We start from the raw sequence: 27859 nt of genomic DNA on the forward strand, positions 1-27859 counted from the left end.
CGATAAATATAACACGCACTTAACGTGTAAAAAACCATACAGTTACACACCTGATTATATTTTCTCGCGAATCTTGCGAATAAATAAAATAAAAAGTTGAGAAGCATTTAATATTTTCTACGATAAAGAAGCTTCATCACTTTAGCGACAACTGATGTGGTACATTTTCAAGAATGTAAAATTTAACGCAACCCTACAAAATCTTACGTTGAATAAGCTTTCAAAATCGATTTGAATAGCTTCAAGTTGATATTTTGACACTTCGGCTATATGACATTGTTTCTGTGTGAACATTGTTCTTTTCTGAATTTTTGAATGTTCACGTTTCAGTGTATTGACACTATTTGTTTTTAAATTTGGTTATTGTTTATTATTAATTTTATACATTGTAAGTCATTGACAAGTTTTTTTTTCAATTTTTAGCTTATTCGTTTCTTAACTTTTTATATTATAACAATATTTATTTTATAACGACGTGTTTTATTGTAAATTATTGACTTGATTCTTGTTAACTCGCTCTTTCGCGATTAATTTGAAATTGTCTTCTCCCGTCGATCTTTTATCTTCGATTACACAAATACCAACATTTATTGTTCTCTTGGTTGGCATTGCGCACACGTATGCATATTGTTAATATGTAAATAATAATCATTTTGCGAAGACAAAGGCGGACAATAAGTTTCTCTTGACGCTTCTAGATTTAGCTGAGAGCCAAGCATAAGAGAACAATGGCCGATAGATGAAATATACAATACCGTGTGGAGAGCGAGATAGATTTTTCCGAACCGATCCTTGGTCCTTGAGAGGGAAAACCTTGGATTAAGATCTTATAATCGCGCGCGACACACGTTGACGATTTTTTATGCGCGTCGCTACAAAAATGAAATGTCTATAAATGGATCTGTCTTCATAATACTCAACGCGATGTCGCAAATTTACGATTACGCGCGTACGAAACGGGGGAGGTAATTTGTTCGTTCTTCACATTACTCATTGCACACAACTAAAGATACACAACAAAACGCGCGCGATATCCACGTGGCGCATACGTTCCCGCGATGCGAGGAGAATCGGAGAGAATTAAAAAGAAAGAAGATTCGGTGAGAAAGGACATACGTATATAATTCTTTTGCTATTGTTTTCTTCAAATGGCGAATTTTTCTATTCTTTTTCGGAAAATATTATTTTCCGAGACATTGACATGTTTGCACACGCAAACTATTCTTCTTATTTACTTCTTCAAGGTTACTCTGTGTCTTCTCGATGAAAACACAGAAAATAAGTTTGTGTGTTTTTGGACACGATATTCTCAGCAATATAATATTAATAATAGTTTTCAATATTGCAACAAGTGAAATGTCTCACGTCGTCTCGCACCGATTTACTTAGAGACTGAATTCAGATAACAATGGCAATTAAGATAAATGTTCTTCAAACACGGCAGATTGTTCTTTTCTCCACCTCGATATGGGAGCCGAGCAATCTCCTGTCTCTTCAAGGATCATTTAAAGGTGACGGGCGAGCTCCGCTCTCGGGGGAGGAACACATGTGGCAAAATATATATAAATCCCGTATTTCTCTTCTTCCCTCTCGTGTGTATAAAACAAGTATCGCCTCCGCGCGTTGTTACTACCAACGACGCGACGCGCCGCGCGCATAAAACCGCAAACATCAAAGCGAATATAACGCGACAAAACGAATAGATTACACACTCGCGAGTCTTCTTCGCGAGGTGAAAACCCGCGAGCCATCCAGTCGTTAGCGAATCTTATCACCGCGAACAGCGATCAAGGTAGATATCCGTTTGACATTGATAAAAACAAATTCGCGAGTGACACACGTGTATCGCGCGCATCGATTCCCGCCTCCGTAGAGATCGATTTGCCACACAACTTATCTCAATGTAATAAAAAAACCATAAGTCAAGCAGGTGAACGCACATAATATTCGCGCATCGTTGAATACGTGTTTTTTTTTTTTTTTTTTTGGCCTTTTCGTTATCTCTCGATCGGATTTCACGTGAGTCGAGATACGAGAAAACTTGCGAGCGATCTTATCCGCACTCGTTCGCGATCAAATACATTTTTTACATTTGCATGTATAAATTGTATATGTGCAATTGTTTAAAAACATTTATGTAATAAATACAGTTACATGTCGTGCTCGTTTTTGTACACAATACTCTCAATTGCATGTTTTTGTACAATTATATCAAATTATTTGATATTTGACGCTCTCACGCGATGTGTTATGAGAATTGTTGAAAATGTGTGTGGTTTTCAATGTTTATATCAACGTTTCGCGGACATTTCAGTTTACTTCATCAAGATTCAAAAGCAGCAGTAGTAGTCTCTTCGCTTGCAGACATAAGTCTTCCAGATCCACTCAAAAATTACGCATCGGCGTTTCTAGTTTTTTTCTTTTTTTTTACGCTTATATCTTCGAAACTACTAGAGATTTTTTCAATGTGTTTTTTGATCGACGTAGAATCGTTCAAACTTTTGATTCGAAAAAACAAAATTGGAAAAATATCGATTTTAAAGTCGCGTGGATCTCACAGACCCAGTCTGTCTTACTCGTAGATCATTTTTGAGATCCGCAGGCGAAGGGTTAGATATAATTGTGTATAAATATATGTATAATTGAATATCGTACACACAAGCAAAAATGGTATCTAATTGCATTTATTATAATGTTTTTTTCCAATTACATATACGCAACTGTAAAATGTCTTTCATAAATGAATATTCAAGAAGTCTTATATCTCATTCAAGGTTGGGAAAGTTTATAAAAGTGACTTCGTTACTCGTTATCAATTTTAAAAAGATAAACTCGTTATCGTTACCTTAAAAGTAACGAATCGTTACAATTTCCGTTATTTTTTTTTGTACATAACACAAATTTTATGCACAATTTTTTTAATAACAAAGTTGAAGTAAATACTACACATTTACAATAAGCACTAAAAATTTTTGGACACTATTTTTTATTAAAGTACCAAAACGATATAATGTTAATAACAATGTTATTAATATAAGGTGTAATAATTTAAATAACATAACAAAAGTAATAATTTCGATAATAAAATAGTTTAAATAAGAAAAACTTTTAAAAAGTTGCGAATAAGCTTTTTCTTAAAACTTTTTAAACGCTGTACTTGTAAAAACCTTTGTAAATGTAAATTTAAAACATTTTCGGTAAATGTTCAGTATAGGGGACGATGCTTTGATGATCTTGATCTTGACGTAAGTTATCAGGAACATTTTTTTGAGTACTTTCCAAGAGACTTTAGCCGTTGCTTATCGTTCGTTAAAAAGATATTAATAAAAAATATATTCGCACAAATAATTGTTAGAAACCAACAAAAGTTAAAAATTTGGTAAACTACAAACTCATGTGAAACCTGTCTTCGCGTGTGAGCGTGGCGGCAGTGTGGTTCGCCCTCTTTTCGGGGAGGCTCCACTATCAAAAACCTAGACACATAGGTTCAGGTGATCGCTTTCCTCGCTTTGCGTGGAAAGTTGGAAACTCGTAAAAAATCTTGATTGCAACAAGCGAGTAAAACCGAGGCAAGGTTCCAAAAAGAGTATCTTTGTAACGCGTTACTTTTCAACTCTGATCTAATTACATATAAGTATAATATAATAGTATATATGTTGTTACGTGATTTTATATAATGTCATTTATAAAAACTTTTCTTTTAAACGTTTGATCTTGTTTGTGTTGTCGCATAAAAAACGCGTGCATAAAAAACTGATCGAGTTCAGAAAATTTAGTTTGTTGAACACGTTGAGATCGCACAGGATGAATCACGAGTGCATACATGCATACTAAATTCATTAGAAAAAAGATCGACAAAAAGAAACAATTTATTATTTAATGTACATCAATCTATTTTATTCTAGACGGACTCAACACGTGCAAACAACCGCGTCACTTTTCGTTCTTTGATTTTAAAATAAAAATTTGTACACAGTCTATTTTTTATTCTCATGTGTATGTGTGTGCGCGTATAGTTTTCTTTTAAAATAAGTAAAAACCGGGTACTAATTTATGACCATCGTTATTGTCCATTTTAGGTTTCTGATATCGAATCAAGAAGAAGAAGAAGAAGAAGAAGCGTGCATTTTCCAGACATGGCCGTTGTCAATTCGTGTAAATCGACTAAGAATATAGGCCGCAGAAATGCCATTCCGATTATTCACGTTCGAGGATCACATTACGAGATCGGTTTCGATATCGTAAGGAACAAACAGTACTTTGACTTCCGTAACCTCCGATTTGTGAAAATCACTAAAAAACTAAAAAAAAATATGCAAAATTAATTTAAATATAATGTGTGACTTTCTACTGGACACAACACACACATGCTTTCATTAGCAAAACTATTGCCTCACTCCTGCTCTTTGAAAAAAAATCAGAGAAACTAATACTGTAATAATAATTAAAAACCTAACGAGCATCTGGAAATAAGCACCTGTCAGCGGTGCGGATAATATTTATGAACACATAATATATACTTTTATTTAAGCTAGTAAGCAGCTCAAATGACGTGACTCGATTCAGTCTATGAGAAAATAAACATTCCGATACGTGATTTAAGATAATTATTGCGTGTCGCGTTCAAAAGATTAATCCTACACTATGGAGTAAAGTATCTTTAAACCTCGACTTCACATGTCGTATAAAATACTTTGGATTCTTTTTTATCAACATTTCACAAACCGATCTTGCGCGGTAACGTGAGATAAAGAAACGAGAGCGTTCGTGTACCGTTCACCCGGATTGAATTCTTCTTGTTGTTGTGCATAATTTATCACATATACTAGTTACACACACGTACATACATATACGATACGAGCTACGTATAGCTCCCGTTCTCTACATACATATATACTTTCATTGATAATCCAATCCGAGAGAGAATGTGCTTTTTTTTGTGTGTTTGTTAGGGACGCACTTTCGCCAAGATAATTCAAGATTTCGTGGATATCTACAAACCGCTTAACGAAACCTATCTGCCGTTATTCGAGACCAACGAAGGCAAAGCGATTTACGAGGAGACCCTCGACACGGTCAGGAAACAGTTTCCGCAATACGTGAGAGAGATCGAAGGAACGGCAGACGGAGCGAATGTGCCGTTTCATAAGGTAAAAAAACTAGCTTGACAAATCGCGGGACGGAGAGAGAAAGAGAGAGACATTTAAAATACAATTATAACGACAATTGTTCTTCACTTCTGAGAAGTGTGATTTTATCAATTAAGAGAAGTATTTAAAAAAAAAAAGAAAAACCCGTATTTTTCTGTTATAACAAGGAGAGATCTTCAGATACGATAATTAAAAGACATGTCTCTCGCACGTTGTTGCAGCTATTTTTAATGCATCTGGACGACATTATTATTTCGAACGTCACCGACGGAGCGCAGAGAAACGCACTTCCAATCGGTTGTTCAACTATCATATGCAATCAACCGGGACAAGTAAGGAATAGAGACACTAAATCAAACTAGATTATTATAAATCTCATGGTGTGTAATAAATTATCGAGATAAATCGAGATTTTATTCATATTTGTTCACAATTAATTTTTCTCCGAGCAAGGTCGTAAAGTAATGTAAATTATTTTATTGATATAATTTCTCATTCGAGACAGCACAATAATTATTATGATTGTCGATCATTTTTGTGTCATTATATTATCGTCACATTATATCTCTCAATCGTGGAATAAAAGCGAGAGCGTGAACAAATAACGTGATTTCTTAGAACACATAAATCGTGTTTAATAGCGTATAAATAAAGCCATAAATAGATGAGCCACTGATAAGACACTTGATAAGCGCGTCACACTTGATTAGTGTTGTATCATTTTATGTGTACAAAACAATGGCAAAAATCACGATTACATCCTATTGGTATAAGTTACATTAACGAGACGCAAAAAATTTCTTATTTGCAAATATGACTCTGATATTCGTTTTATATGCTAAGTCTCAATTCTAGCGGATTTCACTTTTCTCTTATATAATTAACGCAATATTATAATTTCTAGATGTTTTTATAGATATTCTAATATACGTTATACACGATATTTCTCTATGCTTATTATTACATCTAATCATTTTTTTATCATTGTTCCGGCGTATAACGCACATTTAATATTAATATTAATATTAATATAAAAAAAAAAAACCACAGGAGATTTTGGGTCACAACGAAGATGCCTACAGCGAAACCTTGAATCATTGGTACCTCGTGAGCGCTCACGTGGTCGAAGCCGGTTACAGAGAGGAGAAGTTTACGTCGCTGAGCTACGCCGGTTTCCTGCCGGGCTACACGATGGGGTACAATTATCACGGCCTCGTTTACAGCATTAACACCCTCAGCGCTGCGACTCTGCGACCCGGCAAGATTCGTGAGTTTTACTTCTTCCATACGAATTGCGCGGATCAATATGTATACAATGTATAATAATAATATTCTCGCGAGATTTATCAAATTGTGTATTTGAAATATGAAACCGCGACTTTTCTGACGCGCAGCGCGATATTTTCTGACGCGGGCGTTATTGGGCGTGGAAAACTTCGTCCAGGCTCAGGAAACGCTGAGGAACGAAGGCTGCGGCGCCGCGGAGGGTTTCTCCGTAAACATGACATTTCTCGTTCAAGAAGGTGACCGGATGTTTCACAACGCCGAGATAGGTCCGGCCGAGTTGGATACTGAGCGGTCGCAGCTCAACATCCTGACCGTCAGCCCCGGCGAGAACACATCACATTGCAACAAGTATGTAAAAGAGATATCCACGTGTGTCACATTGTTCCGGCAAATGTATGCATACCTATGTTATAATGTTTCATCCAATTATTATCACGTGTCTTTTGTTCTGTGAAATCGCCGCCTGCATGTCTTTCTTTAACACAATCTGTCTTTCGTCACCTCTCTTCACAATCTCTTCAATAAGACATGAAATATTAAATACATGCATATGTTACATGTGAAAGAGAAAATATATCAAATATAAATACATAAATACATGCAAATTTTATGCAATAACAACATGCTCTGTTTTTCGTAATTAGTTGCTTAGTATTTTATATCTTTTACATTCCAATATGCAATGTTCCAGATATCTGCGACTGAAAGTGCCAGAAGTAGATGGAATGATCATAACCAGCAGTGTCAGGAGAATGGCAGCGATTTGCAAGCATCCACCGGCCGAGTGTCGCCAGGATGTGATCGATATTCTCAGCGATCAAACCGACAATGAGTTTAGAGTCTATCAAGAGATCGGCAGCGACGATTACATCAAAACAATCGCAACAGGTGCGTTCTAGAAAATCAGATTGTAGATTAAATATTTATTACTTATTCATAATTGATTTTTTTTTTGTCATTAAAATCAACGGTGAATATATGAATAATCAAAGGCTAAGATCAAGTGCATATATTATCGGATCGTTACGACGGATATTTGTTTTAAAAAAAAAAAATGAGAAACATTGTAAAATAAGATATGTATTACACATTATGCGTCATTCTCGAGTTTTACGTCAAAGCTGATTAAAATTCAAGCATGACGCCACACGTTTTCCTGACAAGTCAGAGATTGCTTCATAGAATCACAAGATCATATGAGAATCTGTTAAACATAAAAAGAAGAAGAATTATTAGATAAATTGTATATACAGTGTGTCTTACAAAGAAAGGTCATATTCGGGGAAGTGATGATATCGGTCATTATAAGCAAAAATGTTCACATAAACGCGCGTCCTGTCTTAACGGTTTTCTGGGACATTCTGTATACATATATATGTTTACATTGCTTCATATGTACATATATATATACATATATATATATATACGTATTTTGCAAAATTATTTATAAATAAACTTGTCAATTACAGGCATCTTTGACTGCATCGAGAGAACGTGGTCTATTTATACGGACAAGCCTCAAAGCAACGAACCAATATTGGTGATACCCATGCAAATTCGAGATATCTCACAATGTGAAAAAAAGTAAATTTTCTCTCCTTTTTAATTCTTAACTATATATTTAATATATATATATATATATATATATATATATATATTTATATATATATTTATATTTATTTCTTTTTAATTAATTTGACGTTCCGTGCGAATAATTTCGGTCTATTTATATCAGCAGCAATATGCAATTAAATTCTCTCGAAGCGTTTTGTTTTATTTAAAAAAAACCCTACATAACCAAAGAAACAAATATTGACTAGATAATTACATAAATCATTTGTACATCTTAAGATTGTTAAAGTAACAAAAAAAAGATAATAATTACGTAATATCTTAATATGCGTTATTGTTCTACAATATATATACATCATGTTGTTACATTGCATTTCCCGCCGAAAATTGATGGACAATAAGCGTCATCTAAACAGCAGTCGCATGGCGGCTGCGCAGACGAAATATTGCCGCGAGTCGGTGTCATTTTTATATACGCAGCATGCTGCGGCAGCAAAGCATCACGTGACTCAAATTGTCTAAAACTGTTTCCTCTACTATACTTAATTTGATGCCATTGTTTGCGTTAAGTTGATGGAATTTCATGTGCAATAATATTACATGAAATTCCAACTTAACGTAGAGAATGGCATCGAATGAGGTATTATAGCGAAAGCAGTTCTAGACTATTTGTGTCACGTGACGTTTTGCTGCCGCATGCGTGTATGAAAAAGTATTTTATAAATAAGGTTTACTTTTAAATTTTCCGTGCTTTTATCGCTTATAAAATTGTCAAATGACGCTTGTAGATGGACGCCTGCTGTCCATTGAATCTCGGCGATGGATTTCTTGATGTATAAAATATATATTGCTAATACATGTGCTCCTCCTTGCAAATGTAAACGAGATTTTATATATATATATGCACAAATATATATCATGCACTGAGCTAAACAAAAATTCAAAGCATTATTAATTGACATTCACCCTAATATCTCTACAGGAAAACAGATTAAAAAATGTTTCCACTCTTCACAAGTTAAATGTATTAGGCGGAGGAAATAAAGACGTCTACATATTATTTCATTAATCTTTAATTGCTTCGTATTTTCGTAATTGAGTACATTGTTGTAATGCTTCCTTCTCTTCGTATTATAGCAATTTCGAAAACTGCATTCCACTCGATTTAAAAGTTCTCGGTGAGTGACAAAATATACTAAATTCCACAGTAAAAAAAAAAAAAAAATTAATATATAAATGACGACTAATGAATTGTCTTTCTTTTTTCTTCGTTTAAACAAGACTGGCCCAAAAAAAAGCGCCATAAAACATACATATAACAATCATAGCTATTCATCCGTTGTGCTAATAAAAAATATGTATATAAAGCAACCGAGAAAGAGACAGAGAAAGATCGATTGCCGTTTTCAATTAAATAAACGTACAAAACATATCGCCCTCTTGCATTTTCACATGCAGATACACATAATCTCTGCACATTATATCTCGTGGTTTCTTTCATTATAATTACATTTTATTATCCTTATTTATCCGTATTTATAATTGTTGTTGTTTCTTTACGGGTCATTGCGCAAAAAACAAAATTCATAGTAAACCAATGTTGTAGTTTGTATACAGCAGTTCCAGCGGTAGTAATCGAATTACAATATTTAAATAGGTATTTAAATACGGTGCGCGAATTTGAGGTTACAACTTGTCAAGGTATGCGTTCAAATCTGGGAGACCTTCCTTCAATCCCTTCCTCTTACGCGTATCCTGCAAAAATACACAAAATATTTCAATGTTTTGACTTGATTACACAACTGTAACGTGTGCGTGTGCGTGTCTTGAGAAATACAATCTATTTTTTTTTTTAATGAAATTGTGCGTTCCTCCTTTCGGGCAAGTCAGAATGTACTGAAATACCGAAACTAAAGTACGTTCTTGCTCTTCCACGTGATTAAAAATGGCGACGCAACGAGTCATCGCCGCCATCAGTTATGCACGTGGTGAGATACGTGAGGGAAAAAAAGAGATCAATGAAACGTACCTGTACGACTTGATAAGGTCGAGAGCTGGGCTCCATCGGATCACCAGGCAGGATCTGCCAGTGATCGAACACACACTGTGGAAAAGCCTGACCGCCAGTGTTGGAACGAAGATCGGCGGTAAAGCCGAAGGACTCGTTTACAGGAAGGTAAGCCTTAACTACGAACATGGGAGTACCCGCCACCTGTTGTTCTTCAAATACGTGTCCTCTTCTGCGATTCAGCACACCGTAAATTCCACCGACAGCAACTTCTGGACACTGTAAAGAGTTTGAAAATTTATTTCTTGTGGTCAGATTTACGTTTGATCTTCTCCGTTTAATAATAAATTATCGAAGCATTCTTATTTTCAATCGATCATCTCGACAATTTACCTGAATTTCACATAAGTAAACAGGTTCCATAATTCGGGGCGAGGCAGTGAGAAGACAGGCGTAAAGGCAACGTCTTGTAGTTGGGATAATCTGACCACCACCTCTGTGAATCGCGTCGGCGTGTAACGTCACATCGTGAATATTGAAACGTACGCCTCTCAAGTTTTCTTCCGAAAGTACACCCTGCGACAATAGAAAAAAAAAAAAAAAAAATTTGCGTTCATCATCGATCATAATTCACTTGAACAAATACTTGTAACAAAAATCTGCAATCGATTTTCACCTCTTTTGTGGCCCATTGGAATCCTGCTACGACAGAATCCTTGATTTCGTTAAGATATTGTACACCCTTGGTGCAGTCGACAAGTATGTTCGGTCCGCTGCCGTCAGGTCCGAAGCACCAAATTTTCCTAGCTTCCGTCACGTCGTAATCATACTTCTCGTTCAGATAACGAGCACGTACTTTGAAGTCATCACGCGGATTAACTTCGCCCTGCAAAATGTCAAAAGATTTATTTTAACCTTGTTTATTTTATATTTTTTTATCATCTTCCGTAACGATCAATACTTTGTTTAAGAGAAAAAGATTAAACTTACGCTGTCAATATCTTCGGCAAGACCATCGGGCATCGGACATGCCATCATGAACAGACGATTATGTTTGTTCGGGGATTTGGACAAACACATTTGGTTTGATTGTTCAGAAATAGTTTCTCTGTATGACACAACGGGATCCGACTTCTTAATTGGAATACATGCGTGATCTTCTTCCAGATCTTTCAGACAAATCTCAAGATGCAGTTCTCCGGCACCGGCGATGATATGTTCACCCGACTCTTCGATAATGCATTGAACCATAGGATCGGATTTCGCCAAACGTTTAAGACCTGAAATGTGCAATTATTAATTATTAACAAACATAAAGAAAAAATTTCATGACAAATGTTATTAGCGATTCGTCAGATATAAAAAATTAAAATCATAGATCTTCATAACCCAATGCTCAAAATCTCTCATCATTTAAACAACACTTTCTTGAATATCAATGAGACAAAACCTCAAAATGTTCTCTCACCTTCTACCAGTTTCGGCAAATCGGCAGGATTTTTCGGTTCTACTGCCACGCGTACGACAGGCGATACAGAAAATTTCATTACTTTCATATTATGTGCATCCTTGAACGTTGTGATGGTGCCAGTTTTGACCAAGAACTGATCAACGCCAACAAGACCGCAAATATTACCTACGCATTACCGTATTAAAAATTAGATTAGCATGTGAACTGAATTATCTTAATTTTGTTTATTGAAGTCAGTTGGCCGTTCTATTTCTCTATCATGAATTGTCAGAACAGATCTGTGTGAGACAATCATCATTCGAAGAACTAGAAATAAGAATAAATCGACATTAGAAGTCCAGATAATACTAACCGGAAGGCACATCTTCAATAGCTTCGACGTAACGGCCCATCATCAAGATGGTACGTTGAATAGCTTTCTCGTATAGATCTTCTTTCTTGCCCGGTTGGAAGTTGGGACCCATGATGCGAGCTTTCATACCGGTGGATACTTTACCCGAAAACACTCGGCCAAAAGCGTAGAAGCGTCCTTTGTCTGATGTCGGTACCATTTTCGAGACGTACATCATGAGCGGTCCGTTAGGATCGCAGTTCTGTAAAAAATAACGTATGTGATAAAAGAGCAATCTCGGTCAAGTTATAGATACTTCTTTTAGATAAAATTGTGGAATCAGTTTTTCGACTTTCATTCATAAGCTTTTCTGAACAGGTCTGTGAAATAAATCATCATGTTATATATGTCGAATGTTCGCGCAACAGAATTTACAAACGTTACAAACCTTAATTCCAATAGCTGCTTCGTCATCGAGCGGTCCTTCATACAGCATTTCCATACGGTATTTTTGGGCAGTTACTGGAGACGGTAAATGAATGGCAATCATCTGAAGTAAGGCCTCTCCAGCGGGTAACCAGGTTCTCATAACAACCTGAAAGAGAGAATTACGATAAAACGTGCTCTAAATTAACAAAAAAACATTACAAAACCCGCAAGTGTTTCTCAGATTAGATGCGCGTATCCCTCATTATAAATCAGAAGAGGTGTCAGAAAAAAAAAACAAAATTATCATCATTAAAGAATATTTAAATGAAAATACGCAGTCACGTATATAACGACAGATATAAATCTTACTTTCAATAAAGCTTTTCCGTCTTTGTCTTTATCCTCGGGTTTCAACACGATACCCAATTTCTGCAAAAGAGTATCTGCTTCCTCTTTCTTATAATTCATAATGCTGTCAAAAACCTGCAAATAAATACATTCGAATTTAGATTTTGACATTTTCCTCGCAAAAAAAAAGTTACAATCAGATTAAACTCAATGTTAAAAACTGCAAGAAAACTCACCTTGTAAATTGGATCTAAAACATACATACAGAAAGATCGTTTGTTTTCGGGTTCTTTTTGTTTGCTCCACTTTTTAGTTTTAGGATTGAAGAAAGATTCTCCCCACAATCTGTTCATGAGTTTCACTACATCAATCTTGAACTTTTCAGCGTACATCTCTGAGAATTGTTTTAGAGTAAAAGCCCAACCGTGAAGACCAGATCCGAAACCTACAGAACCTTTACTGGGATCCACCTGTTTTACAAACATACGCATATTGTTTAGAAATCAGAAATAATACACGCACAAGAATCAATAAAATAATTAATTAAATAATTATTACAATTACACTATTTCTTATTCTTATTAATCTTTAGAAGACTGGTTTAGCCACTATAATCTCTAAATAAAAAAATTTTAAAAATACCGATTGTCTAAAAATTAAAAAGAAAACAATTGTTGACACTGTAAGGGGGACATGTAGCATTTGTGTCGTAGCGTATTAGCAACGAACATAAGGATAGAGGTCCGCTAACAGCGTTTAGACACAATTGCCCTTTGTTCTTCTTCCATTGCATTGTCAACACTGTTAGTGTATATCGATCAGTTTATACAAACCAAGCGACGTACTACAGAGTAACTCTTGTATGCTAGAAGAATTCATTCATGCGTGCGAGAGAATTAATTTTTAATTGCGTACGTGACAACTTTCGCGCGAAAATACAAATCTACTTACTCTGACTTCACCCATGGGGCCATCGTCATCGGAGTATGTTGCAATAATAACGTTGACGTTTTCAACAATACGTTGAAACGTTTGGTAAAGATCTTCGCTATCAAGTTGGAGTTCTAACAGCGCGCGATCCATTTTATTCATGAATAAAACAGGCTTTATGCGTTCGGCAATAGCTTGTCGCAGTACAGTTTCAGTCTGTACGCACACACCTGAGAAGCAACAATTGGAACAATTGGAACTATCCTTTTTTTTTTTGTTTTTTTGTTTTTTTTATTACAGAAACAAATTTATTTGGCACTATACTGGCGGTGTACGAAAATGTTCACTTGTGGAATTTACATATATTGCAAATATATTTGAAAATAATATAAAAATGATAAAAATTTGTAACATTTGTGTCGTAGCGTATTAGTAACGAACATAAGGATAGAGGTCCACTAACAGCGTTTAGACACAATTGCTTTTTATTCTTCTTCCATTGCACTGCCAACACTGTCACTATACATATGACCCCAAAAAGAGAGACTATGTACTACAGAGTAACGCTTCGTGTGCTGGAAGAATCAATTTGTCCGATTGTGCCAAACAATTTATGTTCAGTCGTCAAACAATTAATGAGTACAAGGGAAAAAAACACATAATAAATTACTTACCGGATACACAATCTACCACAACAAGAGCTCCATCGGTAACACGGAGAGCAGCTGTGACTTCGCTCGAAAAATCGACATGTCCAGGTGAGTCAATCAGGTTAATCAAAAATCCCTTCTCATCCTTGTCACGTTGATCAGGATTCGTGATAAAAACTAAATCTTTCTCTTCAAGTTCGAAGAACATAGAAATAGCACTAAAAGAGAAATAAACAATATTTAATATACCCACACCAATGTTGAGTAAAAAAATCCACGTGTTGAAGTGTGGTTGAAAGTCTGAAAAGTATATAACTTACGTGGACTTAATAGTGATACATCGTTCCTGCTCATCTTTACGTGTGTCAGTGAAACGAGTCTCACCAGCTTTAGCACCGGCAATAATACCGGCCTTAGATACGAGGGAGTCTGTTAAAGTAGATTTACCATGGTCCACATGCGCAATGACGGACATATTTCTGATGTTTTTCTTTTTGTCCATCATTGCACGTATTTCGTCTACGGTAAAGTTCACCTACAATAACACATTTTACATACGTAAGCTTACCAAGCTACCAAAAATATTATCTAAAATCAATCAATAGAATATTTATGACAACAGATATTATCATTTTAACTTAAGATAACAACTGCATATTTATTATTATTTAATTATTTTTCTCGATACCGTGTTGTCCATGTTTAAAAAAAAAAAAACTAAATATTTATAATTCATGTCTTTAACTTTATAAAAACTAAAAAAAAAAAATTTCTCACTCATTGCAACATATTGTGAATTTATATCATTTTTCCAATTATTATACAAATTGTTGCTATGTAATTTCTATAATAAAGTATAAATGCTATATAAAATAATTTTTAATAAGACAGAATACTTTTTATTAAAACAATCATAAATCTCGTTAAATATAAAAAATTATATATTACGAAGAAATTGGACTTATATTTTCTGAATAATTTACATTCCTACATAAATGATTCATACACTAGTTAATTTGTACATATTGCGCAACATTAACCGACAGAGTGGATAATTGATATATTTGTCGAACAAAAGAACACATTTTTACAAGTACCAAACCCATATATCTTTATGGGACAAAAAATCTCTGATAAACATATTGAAGCGTGTTTTTCCCAGAATTTAACAAATAATATTGCAATTACTCGAAAGCGCCGGGAATAAAGAAAAAAAATGATCGAGGAAACATCTTATCTCTCACATCCCCGATTCACATCTATACATATATCTCTCTGATATAGCGTCTTACATCTTTCCGTATACTCGCCATGTGTTTCATACCATATTCGAGCTTTCTTCATTATGCTCGACCGCGTTTTCGCATACGGGTTTTCAATTTTCTCTCCTCGAGAGACAAATTTAATGAGCAAGATCGACGCGAAAGTCTCCTCGGGGGCAGAAAGAAAAAAAAAAAGTACAACGTTCGCTCGCGCTTGCCATGCACATTGCCTCGTGTGACGACAGGGCCACGAGAGAGACAAGGTGCACACCATGACACGTTGCGAGTGCAACAACGGAGCATATTTCCGCCCGAAACACGTCGCGGATATGACGCCGCGGCGGTGAAATTTTCGGACTCGAAGCGTTTCTCGGAACAATCTCTTATTCGCGAATCCCCTAATCGAAGTTTCCGTAAAATACGAATTTCGCGATATCGTCGCGGATTACAAATTGCGCAATCTAGAGTAATCGCTCTCCCGTGTCTCCAGCCGAGAAACGAAAGAAGCGGATGCAGCAGCGTTTTCGCTCGAGCAAGCTCGCGCGTACGAACGGCGTGCTCGGGCCGCGACGACGAAAAATATTCGATGCCGCGCGTACGCGAAATTCTAGCGATTTCGGCTCGATCGGCGGCGTCGCGATGCGGTTACATACCATCTTGGATGCTGTTGGATTGTCGTCTCGATCTCGAATATGCGTGCTCCAACGATGGCGTGCTCCCTCGGAAAGGACGGGCTATCCGCTCTGGGCCCGAAATGTGCCTCTTGTTCGTAGAGAGAGCGCTGCGATGCGCAACGGCGTGCGCTCTCTTGCGCCCTCTATCCGTCGATCGTCGCATCTATATCGCGCGTGTGCGGGACGCCGTGTGCGCGCGCAGTCGGAGAAGATTTCAAATTTGTATACGACGACATCGCAACGTTACAAACGTAAATATAAATAAACTTCCGTACGAGCTCCAACGATTTGTTCCAATGACGGTGAGAAAGAGCAAATTATCTTATCTTAATCGTTTTTCTTTTGCAAATTGCAAATGTTCGATTGTTTTTGTTAGTAACTCTAACGATCCCGAGCGCGATAACAAACACAGAAAAGGAAACAGTTTCTTCTCGACGAAGTTTAAAACTGACTTGACTCGTGAGATAATTAGTGGTGTTCGTTTTGTGGTCGCGCGCAAATTGTTTTTGCAAATGCAATTTGTTTTTCACGACATCGAGAACCAAAGTGGGTAAGGCGTACCCACTGAACGGTTTGTTAATTGTACGAACAACTTGACACGTGTTTGACGAAACAGAGCAGAAAACAATCGGAAACAGTGACGATAAGATACAGTGAAGATATTCTATGTAAGTGCTTTTTAACGAAAAATTGTGAAAGCACACAAGGTTTATGTAGTAACATTTAAGAGTATTAGCTATGGATAATGCTATTCTTGTTAAATTATTGGAAATCATTCAAATTGACAGCATGGATGTACAAATTATAAACAGTCTGCGTGAAGTATTGAAAAATAGTCATTTTTGCTGGCATACTGAATACTTGGAGAGTTGTTCCGGCTGTAATAGTCGAAAAAGGTAAATGTTTATGCTGAATTCTAAGTTATTTCGAGAAAAACATAAAACTATTCCTAAAAATGTATTTAACACATTGGAAATTTCTTGTTTAGGAGATCATTGTTATTGTCATCCAATTCGATCACACCTGATGATATCAGTTTTATACAATTGTCATTAAACTCAATACAATTGTTGAAAGAGTTACAAAACCAGACCCTAGAGCTCAGTGAAACATGTGTATATACGAAGGAATTGATACTTGAAGTACTACAAACTGGTATGTTTAATAATTGATTTATGTTTTTTTTTTGTTAGTATATATTAGTATTAACATATCACATATATTGTCACATCATTTTTATATATGTTTGCAGTCTCAATAGAATCTTTGAATAACGAATATTCTGTAGACTTTACAAGTGAGTCACTGTCCAAGTTGAAACAGCTTGTAGATGCCTTTGAAACTAAAATAAAAATTATCAAAAGTCTGGGAGAATCTCTAAAGGATTACATTAGAATGCAGCAAAAAATTAATCTACTGACATCTACTGAATAAGGTAGATGTCTTACAAGACAGAGCAACAGACAAATAAGAATTTTACTTTACTCAAAAACACAGTTAATACTTTAATATACTCAAAATAATTTTTTCATATTGCCATATGTTAAATATATTTTATAGATGTGCAAAATATTGAATGTTAATCAATCACATTGAGATAGAAACAAAAATTATTATCTGAAGGGGGCATTTACAATTTTATCACATGACCAGAGAAGCACTTTTATCATTTAGGTCATATGTGTGTTCATTATCAGTAATATTTTAATAATATTTTATTTTATCTAATAAAATAATTGATAAAATGACTAATGTTTATAAATATCCCAAAAACATTTCTTTAAAAAGATCACAAAATTGTTACAGTTATAGGTATAGAGAGAGAGAGAGAGAGAGCATGCGTGCTTCTCTGTGTCTGTTATACAGCTGTTTGCAAAAACCTAAAATTCTTATTTAATCAATTATTCAACCTAGACAAATTCGACACATAAAATAAAACATACTTTTTTATTATTATTATACCTATCAACAACAATCGTATTTGTTATTACAAGATTTATATCTAATATCAGCAACAAAAAGGAAAGATGTGTAGGTGAGATTTCTAAACCTATGTTAAGTAAGATTAAACATTGCGAATCACTTGAATGAGATTTTTTTTCTATTATAAAAATTACATTTTTAGGTGCTTTGTATACAACAAAGTGATCGAATACATTATTGTTTTATTGTTTTTTTGATACACGTATCGTCATTTATCTTTTTAAACAGAAGTAAATCACAACTCTGTGAGATCAAACGGTGTGTTACAAAATTGCAAAGAGTTAGTTATTTTATTTCCATATAAAAACACAGATGCGTCACTTCTAAAAAAATTACGGCAATAGATTATCGTATAATATATATATATTCTACTATTGTTTTTTTCCGCCAGTTACAGTTTTTTTTTTTAATTACGTCTATATCTGTAAAGTCGGTTTCTAAAATTAAACAGAAGAAACTTCATCTTTTCTCGTCGCGTGATAAAACCTTTAGCGATTTCCTTTGCAGCTCTTCTCGTGGATGTTCACGCGATCGGGATTAAAGGTTCTTCCACAATGCTTGCACGGCACCAACTGGCTCAAGTGCGACATCCAATTGGCCTCAGCCGTCGCCGCCTGATCGACCACCCTGTTTCCTGTTTGAGGATCCTCTGCAAGGAAACAAGAGTAATCTTTGTTGTAAATATCGGAAAATTTTTGTTTCTAGATCTCACACTTAAAAAAATCTTAAAACCATCTTAAAACTATCTCGTCGCACCCCCCGAACAATTATCGATTCGCCACGTAGAAAAGGCACTTTCGACCAACAAGAACGTGTCGTGACGCTTGTATATTAAATTAAGGCCTACACATCGACTTTTATTCTACGTCAATGCACGACGGACATTGCAAATTGATATACATCACGTATGTTCGTGTAACTTCTGTTGTTTGGAAATAACTTCTCTGACTTTGACATTTGAATAGATATCAAGGCGAGGAGACAAAAAATGTGCGCATTTAATAACATCATTGGCATTTTATTTGAACGCGCGCACTAAGCGAAAAACTAGAACTCGCGCTTACGTGTGTACACGATCTCGGGTTTCTGCGGTTCCTTTCTCCTTCGTGACGGCGACAATTTGTTATTCTCCACATGCCATTTCTTTAAACATTGCGGCTCGTGTATGGCGATACTGTTGGTTCCGAAATCCCTGCCGCATATGTAACACGTGACGGTTCTCTTTTGCGACAAGTCCTGAAATCGAGCAATTTGCGTGTTGTTTTTTTAACTTTTATGAAAATTTTATATCAAACTACACACAGCATGAACTCAACATGTAATTTCAAGCATAGATATGTGTTTTATTTCTTTTTTTTTTTTTTTATAGTTATCACTCACCGGATACATGGACGGTAACTCTGCGTTGTCATTTTGCAGATTTGTTGAATCGTTCTGCATTTGCCAACGTCTGTTGCACTGAGGCTCGTGGATTTTGATGCTTCTGGTGCCGAATTTTCGACCGCACATACGACACGGAACAGTCGGCGGCATGACGCTGCGCGGATTCGCCGGCGTAGCCAGTCGTTCGAGTTTTGGCTCGTTGTTCTAGGAAAAACGAACGATAGATAGGTAAGAAGAAATATATGTAAAGTATGAAAATGTTTGAACAACTTTAGTAGAGTACATATGTACCTTCGGGGCAGCTTTGCAGCTTCTTTCGTGAATCGGCAATCGTTCCGGTAAAAATGTCCTGCCGCATTTCGCGCACGGAACCAATTGTTCCTGAAATAAAAATTTTCTCCTTATTTTTACATTAGAGAAAGCAAATTTATTATTGAATTATTTATTGAAAAATTATTTTTACAAAAATTAAACATATGTGAGATATAAAGTTTTAAACAAATTTCAAATTTTGTAAAGCTTTTTTGCGTGATTTTTATAGACGCGATTTCTTTTCGATCGATTTTAATTCGTCATGCTTTGTTAGTGTTGCCGGGCGCGCGCTTCCTCCGCTACATATTACTTCATTTCCCATAATTGGTTCTTACATCATCGACTATTGAGGATTACATTATCGTTCGTCAGAATCAACATAAGCGCGAATAGCAATGTGTTCGCTTGAACGAAAACGACGCAATTGGCTGGAAATTAATTCTTTTATGCGTGTTACGTTATTAAACAATGCAATGCTAATTGAAATCAGAACACATATATAGACCATGTCTGATTAACACATATGGATTATGTGTCTCTACCTGACTCTGTTCCCATGCCGCTGCATTCCAATCGCTGTGCTCGACTCCGACCGCGGGTTTTTGAGGCCTGGGCCGTCTCTGGGATGGCGGCAGCGAGTTATTCTCGCGCTCCCATTTCTATGATAAATTGCTTGTTGAGTAAATAAATAACGACATACGGTAATATATGTATCTAGTATGTAATTTATAAAAAAAAAAAAACTAAGTAAATTCAGGTATAAGTATATATTATACCTGGATCAATGTCTTTTTCTTGTTGTAATAATAAAAGAAATTTTTATTTTTAATTTTTCTTTTTAATTTTTAAACGCAAAAAAATATTGGTTCTTGTGATTTGAACCACATTTTTGTTTGTGAAAACGTTTAAACAATTTTCACGCGACTTTTTATCACACGATGCGCTACCGTGCAGTCCCGTTTGATCGATTTTGCAATGTATCGCAGCACATTGGCATCATTGCGGGATTGCATGGCTAACATATATACATACCACAGTTCGCTAATGCGCTTCTCGTTTTGAAACATATATAGATAAACATATAATGATGACTGTGCAAATGCGAATTTCGCTTATCGCAGAATCGCGATGTGAACGCGCGATAACAGTCCGGTAACGTCACTTTTACTTCGCTAAACTCGTGCAAAGCGAATGTGCGCGAAATACCTTTATATAATATATATATCTGTTAAATAATCCATGTGTCACACAGGCAACTTGTGGTCGGTCAAATATCGAAGACGGCCCGTTATATACGAGCACGTGCGAATTGCTGCCGCCGACCTACGCCGATCGCTGCGTTAGTATAGTTCGCAACTATGACACATCGATTATATGACTACGCGCTCGTGTAAAAAGCATCTGATAAGTATCGAGTTTAATTTGAACAATGCCGCGTTACACTGCCATCGATTTTGCGAAAGGGCCTTGACTTATTACACGCGTACCATCGGTACGGAATACTTTTATATTCTGTTTTACTGTTGCTTCTGCGATGAAATCGCGATATGTTACGAAGAGACATTTATCGGTCTTGTCCTATCGTGCAAGGCGCACTTCTGCGTCTTTGTTTTTTTGTTTTTTTTTTTTTTAAATCTTGCCGCATTATCGCATTTTATAGCATCAATGTTTACATTTTTTATTACTTTTTTTTTTATAAATATCTATATATATATTTACCTCCATGCATTTAGGCTCGTGTATGTGGAAACTGGCGGTGCCGAATTCCCGACCGCATATGTAACATGTGACGGTTCTGGGACCGCGTTTCGCGGACGACGACCTGACCCGCTGATCCGCTGATCCACGTGACGACGGATCCTGGGGAGTGGCCGGCGTCCTCGAATTCATCTCCGCCGTGTTCTCCGATTTCTTTTTGTTCCTATCGCTGCGGAAGTTCAACGCCACCGGTTTCTGGATAGACTTTGGAACCGGCGGAACGGCGAGTTTCGACTTGGCCGTCGCAACAGACGGTGGAATCTCCTTGATTTTCGTCTGACTGCCTTTCGGATGACTGTGAAATCTTTCGGGCTGATCCGGACGTCCGCAGGTCTTGCAGGGCTCCGGCGCGGTTACGTTCTTTGCCGACGCGGTAGTGAATATTTCTAAGTCGCTCGGTAGACTGGTGCGCGAGTTCTTCTTCTTCACGGTGGACAGGACTTTGGGAGGACCGTTTCTGATCGAAAGAAAAAAAATAAACTTTTTAATTATGAAATATAATTTTTTAATACGCGCGTACAACGTTAAACGCGTTTGTTTGGCAAGAGAGTAGAATAAGGATCTTTTAATTTGAAGATACAAATATAGTAAATTATTTTTAGCGAGTTAAAACACATTTATATTTCAACTTTCGCGGGGTTAATTTTTGCGGAACAAGTAACAGTTAGCAAAATATTTGATAATTCTATTAATTCGCAATTCAAATCATTACAGACCTATTGTTGTTATCATCGAATTTTCTGACGTCGGTGTTCCGTCCGGAGGACGCTTGTTCCTGCGTATTTGGTGGTGACAGGATCTTCTGACTTCCGATGGAGGACGACCTTGACGAGTCGATCTCCATTTGGTTCGCTACAATCCGTGGCTCGTCAATCTGTTCGAAGCTCTGTCGCTTGCGACGTACTGGTACGACGTCGTCGTCTGACAACAAAGTAGTAGTCATCGCGGTTGCGGTGGTAACTGCGGCGCTCTGACGTCGTCTTGCCGCGAACGGCGGCGACGGCAACAACAATGACAAAGACGATGTCGACGTGTTGTTACCGGCCGACATTTTGTCATTTGATGATTGAAAACGCGTCATTGAGTCGCACAGCAGCTCCTTGCTGAGCAGAGACATGTCGAGTTTGTCCACCAGCGTAGGGTCCAGTACGCTCGGTCTCGCGAGATTGGCCGTTTTCGGTCTCTCCAGCTCTTCCCTGCAGAACGCACGCACGCGTTTCATTTTCGGCGGCCAAGTCCCGGTGTTCCCCACATTTTTCACCGCTGTCTTCTTGCCGTCTGATTTTTTGGTCGTACCTGCTTTGGAAATGATCTGATAGCAACCGTGAAGAGATCGTTAGACGTGTATGGCTTGGTCTTTGGTAGTGAACCTTCGTTAAAAGCCATTTTATACCGCGAGATACCGCATAAAATAGTTGAGACTCAAATAAAAAAAAGATACTGACTTTCAAATATTACAAAAAAAAAAAAAAAAAAAAAAAAAAAAAAAAAAAAAATACTGAGAGAGACAATATGAAACATAATGGAAGACAAAGAAGTTTAAAAAAAATAGAGAGAAGAGTGATTTGTTATTAAAATTGTTTTGAGCAAAAATATATTTGTGTTCTTGAATTAATATCGATGAACTCACGCGATAAAATTACGACGAGCACTTTACCTTTCAAGATGCTCAGGTCATCCTTAATTATGAGAAACGTTTTCTCCGACAGAAATTTACACGGTTCTCTCTTCCACTTCATGACGATTTTTTTATTGACGTTGTGTTCTCACAAATCACAAAAATTTATTCGCACGTAGTTCGTGTCGCGAAACGAGCATTATCGTGTGTTTCTTCGTCACATAAATTCTCCTCTTCGAAAAGCATCGATTCGCGCCGACACTTTTATTAATACACCTTATGTAACGAAAAAGAAAAAGAGATAAAATTAATTACAAAATTTCAAAAGCACTTTTAATTGCACCGTTCGCGGCTTTTTTTTTTCAAATTTGTAAAATTTGGTTTTTTTTAGATCATATTTGGAAGAATGTTTCTTTTGCCGGAAACAATTTTCTAGCGCCCGATCGAACTTTTTTGTTTGAACGATGTTTATTTTCTACACAAACAAATGTTTTTTTTTCAAATCAGCAATAATCAGTTGACGTCACAAGCACGTAGTATTCGTTCGTCGAAATCAACGAGCGCACAACGAGAAAGTTTTTTTTTTTTTTTATGTCTAACTTGTCGCACTGAAATTATCAGATTGACAGAAAAAACACAAAAGAGAAGATCAACTTTTTATAAAATAAAACGCAGATAGACGCAACACGTTAAAACACGCTTATCGCGCGACATCACCGTTTTCTTCTTTCGTTTCGCAAATTACAAAGTGTAACAAAAAATTACGCGTTTAATTTTAATCGTGCGTGAGTGCAAGCGGAAACGAACTTCTCGATGACGCGCGGCTCATTACCACCGTTACGCGGCGCACTGCGAGCTCAGCTTTACCCTTGCCATTAGCTTCGCACGGCTTTCACCTTTCTATACATACGCGGTCGAGTGTGTGACAGTACACAGGTGGCAGAAGGAAAAATCGATCCAACGACCACCGTTTAAAACCGACTATATCGCCTCGCGGAAGTCGTTCGAAACAAACGGATAATATATCAAGTACGTGGAATTGTGAGTAAAAAGGAGACACGCTATATATACATCTTTTTTTAAATTTTTATTTTGTGTGTGCACATATACACACACACACACACTTACATATTTAAATATGAAATATGATGTCGAAAAGTCAATGCACTTTGTGTTGCACAATAGAATTATACAATATACATATATATATATACACACACAATTTACAAAAGTCAATATTAAACAATAGTACATACGCATGCGATGTTAACGGCGATATCTATACCGCTTGAAGTGAAACCACAACTGGAAAATGTTGTTGTGGAATTGACATCTAAATCCACGCTTGTACGAATACTCCCATTCTCGATTGACGATCTTGAACGCTATGTCCTCGTACGGCGGACCCGCGTGAAATCGCAGGATGGCGAAGTCTTTGTTGTCAGCGCAGGGTGTCTGCAAGTTAAAAATTAACAACGTTTTTGTTTATGTATTAAAACGTATGACGGCTATTTTAACAAGCTATTAAATAGATTCAGATGACGTTAACACGAGAGATCATAATACGTGAGAGAAACAGTAATATTATGTCTTACCAGAAAATATTCCGGCGTAGTATTTTTGTCAATCAGATCCGGATAAAAGATATTAAATTTGTAACCCTGAACGATCTTAGGCGGCGGATTGTCCATGTCGTAATGCGTCTGATTGTACTTGTTCCACTCGAAGCCGGTGTGCACGCGGTTGAAGTAACGCGGTTTGCGCGGCCGGTACTTGTCGGACCACAAGTAGATCTGCGCCTCCAGCGACGCTTCGACGCTGAATTGCGCCTCGTCCGAATTCATTCCCTTACGCGCTTCTCGATGCATGGCCTGCTCCTCGGTTGTCATCACGTTCTGAATCTTTCTACCGGTGTTCAGCACTTCCTGCCGCGCGTACTCCAATCGCTGATTGTCGTCGTCCTCTTGCGTGATAAGCGTGCCCGGTTCGAGCTGTGAGTAAGGAATGTAGACCGGCGAATAGCCACCCGTTTCGTATTCTCGGAAGCATTCGGTCAGTAGGTCGTCGACCGCATTGGTCTCTTGATCGTCGCTGAAATATATATGTGTAGTATAGATTATTACCTGTAGTGTTACATATACATTAGAAAAGAAAACTTAGAACTTAGAAGCTTAAGAAGAAGCTCAAAGAAAATTTATAATTAAAAAACACTTACTCAGATTGACTATCTTCATTCTTCTCGACTGCTGTACTAACAGACGGTTCGTTCTGTTTTATCGACGACTCACTCTCCTGAACTTGCGAGCTCTCAGCCTCGTTTTCGGTTCTGGCCACACCTTGTTCGGCAATTAGAACTTCCAACTTTTTACGCAGATTCTCCTGATGTCGGTCTCTGAGCCGCGCTCTCGCGATATGAGCTACAAAAGTTCAGTATTTAACAATGTAAATTGCATGTGTATTACTTGGATTTTTTTAGGTTTTGATTGAATTTATATTACACACGTGTATTGCGTCGTTACCGTTCAACTGTGAAGAAAGACTCTCCCAATATCCGACATCGACGCCTTCAGGTTTTCCCGTAATTTTTTCTTGAATCTGCGATTGCAGAGCTTCCAATTGCGACACTGTTTTGCCTTTAAAAATCGATGTCACATCTCTGGCAACTGATTCGTGGATTCCTTCTCTTCTTCCAACAGCTAAAGAAGATAATTTATAATAAAAGTAATCAGGAGAAATAAAATAAAAAAAAAAAAAAATAAAAAAAAAATGAGAATCATTTTTCTTACCAACTTCATATTCAGTCCGTTCTAATTTCCGAAGCTTGTGTAATTCATCCTCCACAATTACAGTTATATCGTTCCAGTAATCTAAATTCTTGCCTCTTTCTAATTCCTTGTAAACCTTAATATCTTCTATAAGATCCTCCAAATCTTTCACGTGCAAGCCTCGCAAATACGTGTACGGTTCATGCATTTCCACCGCATCGACCTCCTCTTCTGCACTGATATACTTCGCAAGAAGATCAATGGGTTTCGCACGACCGTCCTGAATCCTAATACGAGATCTTAGTCTAGCTTGTTCAAGATGAAATTGATCTTCCTGCCGCGCCCATTGCTCCAATTGAGCGGCTTCCTTACCTCTCTGTAACATGGTCATCTCTTCTTCCCTTTGTTGCCGCTCCAATTCTCTCTCCTGTCTCCTCTTCTTGACTTTCTCTAATTCTTTTTTGTTTTCCTCCTGTTTGTGTCTATTACGAATCTCTAACTCTTCTCTGTCCATACCCAGCAAACCTTCTTTGCCTAACTTTTTTGACCATACAAAAGTAGATAAAATATTTCCATCCCCAAATGGATTATCCGTATTTGTATAGTGCAAATAGTCATTGTCCCAGCCCATTCTTTCTTTACGTTTACGTTCCTTAGCTTCCTTCTTTTTTAGTCGACGTAAGCGTTTCTCCTCTGGTGTTTCCGTCGCTTTCATTAATTCCTTCTGACGTTTATGCTCTTCTATTTGTTTTTGTCTCTTTTTTTGCAATTTTTCTAAGAATTTTGTGGAGTCTGAAGATGAGGAGCTGTCACTGGATTTGCCTGAATTGAATGACGAAGACGATGAAGAAGTTGACGAAGATGACGAAGATGACGATTCCCTAAACAGAAAGTACAGTACATATACATTATGTGAATTCAAAAATATATAACATCAAAAAACTTTGTCATAGTTTTACAATCATTTGAAACAAAAAAAAAAGAATCAAAAAGTTGGAATCAAGGTGCGATATTAAACTTCTGTGAAACTTACTACTGCGTATAAAGGAAGAAGGAAAGTTATTTGAGAAAAAGAGAGAGAGAGAGAGACAAGAAGACACAATAAAACATAACCTAATCAATCATTCAGAAAAACTCCTACCTTTTTTGACTTCTACGCTTAGATGATTTTTTCCTCGATTCACGACGCGAGCGAGAATCTTTCTTCTTAGATTTTTTGTGTCTTTCACTGGATTTTTCGGAAGACTTACGGCTGGACTTCGATCTTCTGGATCGACGTTCTTCGTACTCGCGATCTCTTCGTGATGTTCGGCTGTGGTGCAACATCGTTAGACGAATTGTCGTAATTGCAGTGTGTTATTTTAAAATATCGTATTTATTTAATCTTTTCTTGTTCAAGGTAAAACCAGGTAAAACCTAAAAAACTCGAGTCACGACCGTCACGTAAAGAGCAATACAGCTGGACTGTAGTAGATTCTTAATCGCGCTATAGACGCTTTGAAGCATGTGCAGCGCAACTCGGATCGCACCCAGAATTGATATTTCGAAATATTATTGCAAAACTGTGTTCCGTTTTTCACGCATATGCGCGCATTAAATAATTGCGCTTCGACAGCAAATTAAAAATTTTGCAGTTATAAGTTTACCGTTTAATGAAAAAAATTGCTATAATGATCATTGCGTGCTCCAAACTCTATTAAACTCTAAAGAATGTATACAAAAATAAAAAAAATATATTAAGAAAGAAGAAAATATGATTTAGTTTCTTTGAAATACAATGACATTCTACAGATATTTGAGAGTTTATATTAACACGATGCCGACAAGATTTTGAAAATAAACATTGAGCATAAAACAAAAGTAAAATAAATAATTACACAATACGCATATGTACTTTATTTTACACAAAAACCATATAAAAATCGTTA

General features: G+C 36.6%; 5 protein-coding genes across 6 annotated transcripts; 2 read left to right on the forward strand and 3 right to left on the reverse strand.

The window, feature by feature from the left end:
- The first annotated feature begins 1654 nt into the window (after positions 1-1654).
- On the forward strand, positions 1655-8045 carry LOC109857766. Of its 2 annotated transcripts, none has more exons than XM_020434425.1 (8): positions 1655-1792; positions 4080-4241; positions 4953-5150; positions 5372-5482; positions 6201-6417; positions 6545-6785; positions 7129-7325; positions 7907-8045. In XM_020434425.1, the coding sequence occupies exons 2-8, from the start codon at positions 4137-4139 to the stop codon at positions 8023-8025; spliced, it is 1188 nt and encodes a 395-aa protein (XP_020290014.1). In that variant the 5' UTR covers positions 1655-1792; positions 4080-4136; the 3' UTR covers positions 8026-8045. The 2 variants fall into 2 exon arrangements, with proteins under 2 accessions (XP_020290014.1, XP_020290015.1); XM_020434426.1 differs by lacking the exon at positions 1655-1792 and adding an exon at positions 1823-1903.
- Positions 8046-9064: 1019 nt separating this feature from the next.
- On the reverse strand, positions 9065-16199 carry LOC109857750 (translation elongation factor 2). Its single transcript, XM_020434386.1, has 14 exons — positions 16092-16199; positions 14497-14711; positions 14201-14394; positions 13548-13756; positions 12833-13066; positions 12618-12731; positions 12268-12414; positions 11841-12081; positions 11486-11653; positions 11008-11297; positions 10694-10903; positions 10411-10593; positions 10039-10296; positions 9065-9764 (listed from the first exon to the last, which is right to left on the reverse strand). Exons 1-14 carry the CDS (start codon positions 16092-16094, stop codon positions 9696-9698), a joined length of 2535 nt encoding a protein of 844 aa, XP_020289975.1. The 5' UTR covers positions 16095-16199; the 3' UTR covers positions 9065-9695.
- Positions 16200-16814: 615 nt separating this feature from the next.
- LOC109857758 lies at positions 16815-17546 on the forward strand. Its single transcript, XM_020434408.1, has 3 exons — positions 16815-17008; positions 17101-17267; positions 17365-17546. Exons 1-3 carry the CDS (start codon positions 16851-16853, stop codon positions 17544-17546), a joined length of 507 nt encoding a protein of 168 aa, XP_020289997.1. The 5' UTR covers positions 16815-16850.
- A 425-nt stretch (positions 17547-17971) lies between these two features.
- LOC109857756 (zinc finger protein 474-like) lies at positions 17972-24077 on the reverse strand. Its single transcript, XM_020434404.1, has 8 exons — positions 23206-24077; positions 22265-22844; positions 21510-22005; positions 20333-20449; positions 19770-19859; positions 19476-19682; positions 19160-19331; positions 17972-18744 (listed from the first exon to the last, which is right to left on the reverse strand). The coding sequence occupies exons 1-8, from the start codon at positions 23285-23287 to the stop codon at positions 18584-18586; spliced, it is 1905 nt and encodes a 634-aa protein (XP_020289993.1). The 5' UTR covers positions 23288-24077; the 3' UTR covers positions 17972-18583.
- Positions 24078-24231: 154 nt separating this feature from the next.
- Positions 24232-27395, reverse strand: LOC109857755 (cactin). The gene is given in 7 exon segments (XM_020434403.1): positions 24232-24497; positions 24499-24621; positions 24762-25257; positions 25382-25583; positions 25686-25862; positions 25953-26812; positions 27073-27395. Coding segments are annotated over 7 exon segments (2136 nt in total). The 5' UTR covers positions 27258-27395; the 3' UTR covers positions 24232-24404.
- Between the last annotated feature and the right edge of the window lie 464 nt (positions 27396-27859).

Source organism: Pseudomyrmex gracilis, unplaced genomic scaffold (assembly GCF_002006095.1).
Source record: "Pseudomyrmex gracilis isolate BER0280 unplaced genomic scaffold, ASM200609v1 scaffold_170, whole genome shotgun sequence".
NCBI lineage: Eukaryota > Metazoa > Arthropoda > Insecta > Hymenoptera > Formicidae > Pseudomyrmex > Pseudomyrmex gracilis.

Coding starts and splice junctions, on each gene's coding strand:
- LOC109857766 (XM_020434425.1), top strand. CDS start 4,137: ATGGCCGTTGTCAATTCGTGTAAATCGACTAAGAATATAGGCCGCAGA. Junction 5,151..5,371: donor CGAATGTGCCGTTTCATAAG/GTAAAAAAACTA, acceptor ACGTTGTTGCAG/CTATTTTTAATGCATCTGGA. Junction 5,483..6,200: donor TATGCAATCAACCGGGACAA/GTAAGGAATAGA, acceptor AAAAAACCACAG/GAGATTTTGGGTCACAACGA.
- LOC109857750 (XM_020434386.1), bottom strand. Junction 10,297..10,410: donor TTTACTTATGTGAAATTCAG/GTAAATTGTCGA, acceptor AACTCTTTACAG/TGTCCAGAAGTTGCTGTCGG. Junction 9,765..10,038: donor GACCTTATCAAGTCGTACAG/GTACGTTTCATT, acceptor GTATTTTTGCAG/GATACGCGTAAGAGGAAGGG.
- LOC109857758 (XM_020434408.1), top strand. CDS start 16,851: ATGGATAATGCTATTCTTGTTAAATTATTGGAAATCATTCAAATTGAC. Junction 17,009..17,100: donor GGCTGTAATAGTCGAAAAAG/GTAAATGTTTAT, acceptor TTTCTTGTTTAG/GAGATCATTGTTATTGTCAT. Junction 17,268..17,364: donor ACTTGAAGTACTACAAACTG/GTATGTTTAATA, acceptor ATATGTTTGCAG/TCTCAATAGAATCTTTGAAT.
- LOC109857756 (XM_020434404.1), bottom strand. CDS start 23,287: ATGAAGTGGAAGAGAGAACCGTGTAAATTTCTGTCGGAGAAAACGTTT. Junction 22,845..23,205: donor TGACCTGAGCATCTTGAAAG/GTAAAGTGCTCG, acceptor TTTCCAAAGCAG/GTACGACCAAAAAATCAGAC. Junction 18,745..19,159: donor ACCCGAGATCGTGTACACAC/GTAAGCGCGAGT, acceptor GTTTCCTTGCAG/AGGATCCTCAAACAGGAAAC.